Source organism: Notolabrus celidotus, unplaced genomic scaffold (assembly GCF_009762535.1).
Source record: "Notolabrus celidotus isolate fNotCel1 unplaced genomic scaffold, fNotCel1.pri scaffold_157_arrow_ctg1, whole genome shotgun sequence".
In the NCBI taxonomy this organism is placed as follows: Eukaryota; Metazoa; Chordata; class Actinopteri; order Labriformes; family Labridae; genus Notolabrus; species Notolabrus celidotus.
In genome coordinates this window covers 133330-141891 of record NW_023260027.1, presented here as the reverse complement: position 1 = coordinate 141891, position 8562 = coordinate 133330, and the positions used below count along the sequence as shown (strand labels likewise).

General features: G+C 42.2%; 1 protein-coding gene across 1 annotated transcript; it reads right to left on the bottom strand.

The window, feature by feature from the left end:
- Nucleotides 1–1153: 1153 nt before the first annotated feature.
- On the bottom strand, nucleotides 1154–8562 carry LOC117808817 (aryl hydrocarbon receptor-like; the record flags this gene model as incomplete). Its single annotated transcript, XM_034678490.1, has 3 exons — nucleotides 1154–5415; nucleotides 6988–7124; nucleotides 8382–8562. Coding segments are annotated over 3 exons (639 nt in total), but the record flags the coding sequence as incomplete, so codon positions are not given.

The window sequence follows — 8562 nt, the reverse complement described above, 5'->3', positions numbered from 1 at the left end:
AAGGTCCGAGAGACTCCAAACCAAGATCCGTCATCATAATATGGCCACGGTCTTTCCAACGGTACCACCCATGACTCTCTGCGACCTTCCCTAACCCTAACCCTAACCCTAACCCATGACTCTCTACGACCTTCCCTAAGCCTAACCCTAAGCCTAATTCAGATCAGTTTTTTACCTATAACTCCTCAACAGAAGGTCCTAGAGACTCCAAACCAAGATATTTCACACATAATATGGCCACGGGCTTTCCAACGGTACCACCCATGACTCTCTGCGACCTTCCCTAACCCTAACCCATGACTCTCTACGACCTTCCCTAAGCCTAACCCTAACCCTAATCCTAGCCTTAATTCAGATCAGTTTTTTACCTATAACTCCTCAACAGAAGGTCCTAGAGACTCCAAACCAAGATCCGTCAGCATAATATGGCCACTGGCTTTCCAACGGTACCACCCATGACTCTCTGCGACCTTCTCTAACCCTAACCCTAACCCTAACCCATGACTCTCTACGACCTCCCCTAACCCTAACCCATGACTCTCTACGACCTCCCCTAAACCTAACCCATGACTCTCTGCGACCTCCCCTAACCCTAACCCATGACTCTCCGCGACCTTCCCTAACCCTAACCCTAACCCTAACCCATGACTCTCTGCGACCTTCCCTAAGCCTAATTCAGATCAGTTTTTTACCTATAACTCCTCAACAGAAGGTCCTAGAGACTCCAAACCAAAATCCGTCGCACATACACCGTTCAGGAGATACGGCCATTTTGAAAATAAAACAGGAACGTGCAAGGGATCAAAGATGACGTATGGAAAAATTACGGTCATCTGTGCATGGAAACAATATTTTCATTAAAAAAATCTGTCTTTATAAGATGATATTTGAGTACAATAGTATATTCAGTGAAATTTAAAATATAGAAAGGTTAAATATTTTCTTTTTAAACAAGCTGAGTTTGACAGAGGCACACATTAATTATGGTACAGAGTAAAATAACCCTACACTGCCACCCAGTGGACGAAAGAGGTAACTGCAGTCTTGAGGACAGCATGAGAAAAAAACATCATGTTGGATAAATCAAGAAAGAAAAATAACCCAGCAAGGTTGTATTTAACATTTTTGAAACACTCATTTCAAGCCCAGAGGATTGTGTGATCAAATCACCTTTAATATGGTCAGAATTAAAGGATTGACTCAAACAGTCATACACTGTTAGAGGCAAAATATTGACGTCAAAATCCACAAAATATGATAAAATGGAGAGTTACAAAAAAAAACGTAACGAGAGGTTACATATGAATATGCTGTGCAGAAAATGTACAAAAAAATTATAGGCGTGATTAAAGTTAAGGCAAAATGACATTAAAATACACAGAATATGAAAAAGAAAACAAATATATATATTTATATACAGGTACACAAAGATACTGCAATTTGGAGCCTTGGCTTCCTGGGGTTTGAAAAATAAAAGTATAATAAGTACAAATATTATTTTTATTTTAGAAGCAAGTTACAAGATATTTATGTATCTATATTATATTTTGATGAAAGCACTCTGGGTTCATAAGGTGAAAAATAAGTGCTTCATTTTGTACTGAGTGTGCATGATGAAAACTGAGGATCTTTGGTCTGATTGATGATCTTTGGTGGATCAGCTGTCAAGGCACGCTTGTTTGTTTCTGTCTGAGAACCTGCTAAAGCATTACCAAGTTTTAAAAGATATCTTCTTAGCCAGTCGTCGACGTTTTGTGTTGTTGTTTGTGATCACTTTGGCTCAATTTAAAAAAGAAACATTAGACTAACAAACTCTGCAAACACTGAACCTTTAAGCTTCACTGTGCTGTTTGGAAAAAGAGGAACATTTTGCTTTCTCTGAAGAAAATTTTAACAGAAAATCTCTTTTTACAATCCTCATTTTGTGCTGCAAAAATGCACACTAAAATGTTTTTATCTAACATTTACTTTAACTGTAAAGAAATGTGTTTCTAATGAAACTTAAATAAAAAAATAAGAATACATTTGTTGAAACTTCAAGAGTCTGATTGTTTTTTATCCAAAAACTGAGCCAAAGTAATCATAAACTCAATCTCAGCCTGCTTCTATAACCTCTACTGCAGGTAGTGGTTTACTACATTTCCCAGAATCCCTTTCAACAGCTGTAATAAAAGGTGTAGCTTGTTTCTTCTGCAGCGTTCACATCATGTTGTGTTTCTAAAAATCAAACAGGTTCAACTTTGAGCTGGAACAAGCTGGAAACTGTGAATTACAGCGCCTCCCACATGACGTGAATGCAGCACGATTTCAGTAAGTATGTCACCTTTTAGGTAAAACCACAGCTACAATCATCCTGGTCTGTTTCCTGCTGTTTTAAGTGCAGAGATCTTTTATTTCCATCACAGTAAACTCTTAGCTGAAGATCTGTACTCCGTCTCATCCCTTTGGTATCCTGTAAATTAAAGCATCACAGTTTGTTTTGCTGATTATTTTTGGTATTCAGGTCAAACTTTCTACTCTTATGCTTTGCGGCCTCTAAACAAGCTGCTTTTTCTAGAGAATAAAGTACAGAAGTGCTGATAAAACAAAAATCAGATGTCATGGCTCAGTACTGGATGAAGCGACGCACATTTCCTGCAGTTTGAGGCTTCCTCTCGCGGGTTCTTTTTCCATCTAAGTGCTGTATGTGTTCTTTTTGACAATCATAGAGGTTCATTTGAAGGCACTTGAAGTTTCCACCCCTTGTTTGTTTTTTTTTTGTGAACGTGAAGTGTTTTCAATTTTTTTCCTCATTTCAAATATACATTAGCTGCCTTTAACCGTTTTACTTCTGTGTTTCGCTGCCAGACGATCGTTGATGCTCCCGGTCCGAGCAAGAACGTCGATAAATTAACCTCGAAGAGAGAGACAGAAAAGAGAACGAGGACGGACATTTGATGTGGAAAATATGAAGACAGGGTTCACTGTGTCTCGAGAAAGGCCTCATTAACATCCGGGTGATTGCGTGTCCTGATCAGATCTTTTTAAAAAAAACTTTTTTAAAGGCATAGACTCGACGTCTGGGTCCTTTTTAAAAAATAATTACCATTAAAAAAAAGTAAAAACATTTCTAATTCAAGCTGAGCTCAAACCAGTAATCTATAAATTCAGTTTTTGATCCGATGTGTAAAAATCTAGAGGATCTGAAGGACTAAACTCAGTTTGTGCAAATTTGAGTTTCAAACACTTTTTAAAGAATCTGATAAAAAGCTTTTAAAGATTTATGAATTACACTCTTTTAACAATGCTTTGGCAAACACTTTAAAGGAATAGTGCAAAAAATCTCAATGATTGGCTGGCGAAGATAAGGCGAGGGCGAGTTTAACTTTGGTTAACATCAAATACATAATGCAGTGACACTTTCTGTTTGTTAATATTCACCGTTGGAAATGATTTAAATTTCAGCAGACTGTCCCTTTAGAGTTTAAACAGTCAGTTTAAGGCACCGTCTGTGTTTTTCTTCCCTACAACAGGAAAACAACAAAGAGATATTGAAGAAGAGAAGAAACTGGTTCAATGACTGAATGCTTTAAAAACATATCAAAAGAGGCACTAAGAAGCAGCGGTTTGCATCGCGTGTTGAAACGGTAAAAGTTGTCTGTTAGTCGCTCAAAGCTGTGATGTTGCTGTGCACTTTGATTTCTACAGCCTGTCTGCAAAGCTAATCTCCCTCACTGGGACAGGAGAGAGTTGAAATGAACTGAAATCACATTTTTAAAAGGACAAAAACAGCCAAAATAAAAAGAAGAAGAAGATATATTTCATCCTTCTGAGCGCTCACAACAGAAAGCAGATGTTTCAGGAGTAAGGTGGCGTGTTTGTGCATCGGAGACGGCAGAGGATTCACAGGAGCTTCTTTCTCTTCACTTTCGTGGAAAACTCTTTCTTCTGTTTCTTGCTGAAAGCCTCGTTTCTCATTGAAGGTTAATGACCAAATCCTCCTCTCAGTCCTCATCCTTCTGTTCTTTTTCTTGTAAAACCAAACATTTTAAAAACTGTCGGGCTCTTTTTTGAACATTCAAATCATTTCTAACATCACGTGAGTCTTTATCATCTCACAACAGACGCGTATGGAAAGTTAATTTAGATTTTTTAAAATCTTTCTTGCAAGTTTTTGGACACTTGATGGAAACCTGCCGACTGCCGCTGCATCAGATCAAGCCCACACGCCTGCAGAGCATCATTTTCAGGTTAGTGCTACTCGTCAGGGTTTGTTAGTGAGGACGGAGGCGCCTTCAGTCGATGCCCTCATACTGTTTTTAAATGTTGATTTCTGCATGCCAGAGAAAATGTAAAACTCTGACACTTAAACATTTTGGTTTTACAAGAAAAGAGTTTGAGGATTTAGACATAAAGACAATGACTCATTATTTGGAGGCTTAATAATCCAATGCACTTAATGCAATAATAGGAAATATGTGCTGTGTGTCATTCCACAATCCTCATCCACCAGCAGACGTAGAAAATCATTGATTTCTCAGACGTCTCTGCAACAGATCTCTTCTTTTTTACGTCTTTGTTTGGTAAAAATCTGTCCTGCTCCACCGACAGCATCCAACTTTCCTTTGACAACTTTCTTCCTCTCCTCTCCCCGACCCGTCGTCCTGGACTCACACTTTAACTCTCAAAGCTTTCTCTGTTGCTCTGAAATAAAAAAAAGAAAAGAGGAGTAGAGATGTCCTGCTTCGTCTCCCCGTCCTTCTCGGGCGCACATTTCCGTTCTTCAGTCTGCTCCACTCCTTTTTATTTTTTAGAGGCGGGAGTCATTTCGCTTCCTAAAGCTGCTCTTTCAGTCTGAGTTTGGATCCTCTGCTGTCAGAGAGTCAAAGCGGCTGGTTTTTATTTGTTCTCTGAGTAGGTACACGACAGGTAAGATCTGACACGGAGAGGAATCATTTTCATGACTTTAGAAAACAAAACAAGAAGCTGATGTGTGAAAGTTTCTTCTTAAAGTTTACTTTAGCTGAGCTTCAACCCAAAAAACGGGTAAGTCTGAGAAGTTGCATCAATCTCCAGAATCCTGATAATGTCTCTAAGTTTGAAACTATAAAGACACTAACGGTGAAACACTACTTCCTGATTGTTTGTCCTCCTCGACGTATGAAGTGCTCGTGAGTCGCCTGTCTTTTTACCTGTCTGTTCACTGAAGTTTAAGTACTGCTGTTGTTGCCCGAGCGGGCCGTCAGGGTTGAGACCTGCGTTCATTTGGAAGGACAGCGCTGCCTCATCGGGTTTGGGTATGGTCGTCATCCCCGGCATAGATCCGCCTCCCGGCAGACTCTGATAAAAACAGGAGGGCTTGGAAGGGAGCTTTGCTGCGCTTTGCTGGCGGTTCCGACCGTGGAGGAACTTGAGTCGACCCTGGATATTCAGCGCCTGAGAGGAGAGAACATACAGATCACATCAGAAGAAAGTACGCTGTGAATCTTTTCCTCCTCTGAGACTCGCTCATAAAGCTTCTGCAGCAGACAAGTGAGTACTTTTCTTTTCTCCCTGTCAAAAAGCATTAGTCTTATTTATCCTGCTGCGTAGTTCAGACAGTAATCACACTTCAGTAGACTGTAAACAGACTGGTCCACTCGTGTCTCTTACTGGAAAGCCTCCAGCTCCTCTCCCTCTGGTCACATGACTCACTGAATAATGTTTACAAACTGTGTTAATGTGTGACTGAGTCCTCATGCAAGAAGCTCATTGATAAGTTGTGATGCTGCAGAGATGGAGAGATATTCATACATACAGTTTATTTAGTAAGTCTGACTCTAAATGCTTTATGGGAGAGCATCTCCATGTCTGGACTGGAGAGGAAGTGTTCTGCATCCTTTCTAGACTCCACCAGGGAGGTTTTCACTACCTTGTAAAAACCTGAAAACACTCTCTCCTGTCTGCTGTCCTCCTCTCACCCCCTTCTCCACCTCCTGTGAGGACCCCCGCCTCCTCTGTTAGCTCTGGTTAATTGCCCTTGGTGGGTTTAAGGGCCTGCAGTCATGAAATAGCAGGAGGGATTACTAAAACAAAGCCATAGTGTCCAGTAGACAGAAGCAGAAACCTGGCTTACTGCTCACGCAAACACACTGGGAGGGAGCACAGGTCCAAAGCCCACCTCGAGTCCTGCTGGAGGGTCCTCAAGCAAAGGAAAGTGTCCTTATCTGCTATCAGGGTTCTGAGTGTTTAACTCTAAAACTTCATACCTCTGATTGAGCTGAGGAAGTCCTGATAGTATAGTTCAGATTCTTTAGATGTTAAGCTTCATTTTCAGGGGCTTTGGGGACGTCGAATGTCTTGCTTTGTCTGATGAATAATCACAAATCAAATGATATTAAATGTAAGAAAAAGAAAACACAAGTATCAGGGAAGGACTGAAGCTGGTAAATGTGGATTAAGGTACAATGGGTATGGCTCCTGGGGTGCCTTGCTCATGGGACCCTTCCCCAGTTTTCCCAGCAGGTTTTAGGGATTTGCGCTGCCACTGGACCTCAGCATGTTTTCCTCCTTATGCGGCTAATTGTCTTAGTGGAAGGAGCAGTGGCCGTTCGGAGCTACCAACTCTGACTAAGCAAGTTTCCCCCTCTGCCCTCGTCTCCTCTAGGTGGTGGGAGGATTAAAGCCCTTTTCCCCACGACCCCAAGGCTCTCTTAAGACGGATTGCAGGAGTAAATGGTGGCTTCTGATCCCTGAAGGACTCTGAGGTGGCACGCCATACTGCCAGCAGCCCCAATGAGCCTAAAAACACTACAAATCTCAAATTATGAGTCATTTTATGAGCTAGTGTTTATAACTAAAACAGGATAATGAAAGCTCTCCTTCTTGTTCAGTGTGATTAAATGAAGATAATCTTATGTATTGTCTCCTTTTCTTTCCTCTGATGTATTATGTGTGTGTATATCCGGTGATGTGAGCTTCCCTTGTTGGGATAAGTTAAGTTGCATTAAGTTTAAATTTCCGCTTTACCAGGAAACCAGAGAAGTTGTCCAACGGGCAGCGGAAGCGGCAGACGAAGCCTCTCTCCAGGAAGGATGAGTTCTCAGGCGGAAGCTGGTCTGGGTTGTAGCTCACCAGGCAGGTGGAGGTCGTCTTCGGCTCGCCGTCTGAGGACATTAAAACAGTTTCATCATTTCTGATTCTGATTTCCATAAAGAGTGTGCGTGCGATCTCTTCTTTTCAAAACAAAATGTACAACTGATGTCACCTTGACCGTGATTTTGTGTGTTTGTGTGTGTCTCTCATCAACCATTGACCCTGACTTAATGCAACACGACAAGAGTGTGTGTATTTGAACCTGACCTACAATACGTTAAGGTTGCATCAAGACACTGGGATGAGAGGGGGTCGAGCATGGTTCATGCTCTTTGGCACAGATGGGTCTGCTAGCCTGTTTTTGCTTGGTCAGCGTGTGACACAAAGCTCTGATGTGGTTTAATCAGAGGTTAATGTGTTAGACGGTTTAAGACTTAGGCTACAGTTTGAGGAAGCAAAGGCTGAATTGATCAGATCTAGTGTTTGGTGATCCATTTCCTGTTTTTGATGCTCATATTTGTCCTGTAGCAGAAACACTTGAGCAAGGATGTTTGTTGTTGTGGACGGCAGACAATCTGCTGTCTTTGATAGCAAGTCTGGGAACACATTCAAGTCTGCGTCACACACACACACACACACACACACACACACACACACACACACACACACACAAACCTACATCCCCAAATCCATCTGCTGCCCCTCTAAGCCTGCTAACTCCTTGACAAAGCCAATCCACTGCACTTTAGCACTTCTTAAATCGAGCCCAAATCACAGACAGTCATGACCCAACTCCCCCACCCCCAAACACACACACACACACACACACACACACCTCACCTAAACTTCCATCTACATACGAGGGAAACGAGGCTAACTGATGCTCTGCTGTCTACCTGCGTTAGCCTCCTCTTTCCTGTCATCTTTTTAAAGATCTGTTTCTTCCTTTAAATTTTGTTTTCACACCTGATTTCTTTCACAGTCTCACGCTCTGTTTTGGCCTCCAGAAACTCCCTCTGACCTTCTCCCTCTTTTTCACTTGAAACCTTCCACCCCGGTCTGTTTCTGCCTCTGTGTCCGCAGGTTCTGTGTGAGGTGTGAAAAAGCTATTTCAGAGCTCCAGCAGGCGGGGAGGGGGATATGAGGTACAGAGGAAGCTGTTGTCCCAGCGTTACTTACCTTCTCTGGTTCTCAAATTTAAAATGTGTCTGCGCCATCCTTCCTACACGAGGGGTGATATCACCTAAAGCAATAACTTTTATCAAAGTCTCATCTCCTACCTGCCTCCAGGTGTGTGTTACATGTCATATCAGTGATGTGTTTCATACCTGAGAAGAAGCTCTTGGTGCGGAGGAAGCTGACACTGAGCCTCAGGATGGACAGCTTGTCCAGGCTGGAGATGACATCTTCAGGGAACGGCAGAAGGCTGGCGAGCCGGTCCAGCTCAGAGTTCAGACTGTCCCGGTGGCGTTTGGACGGGTTAGACTTGGCACCTTCAGCTGGGGCGGG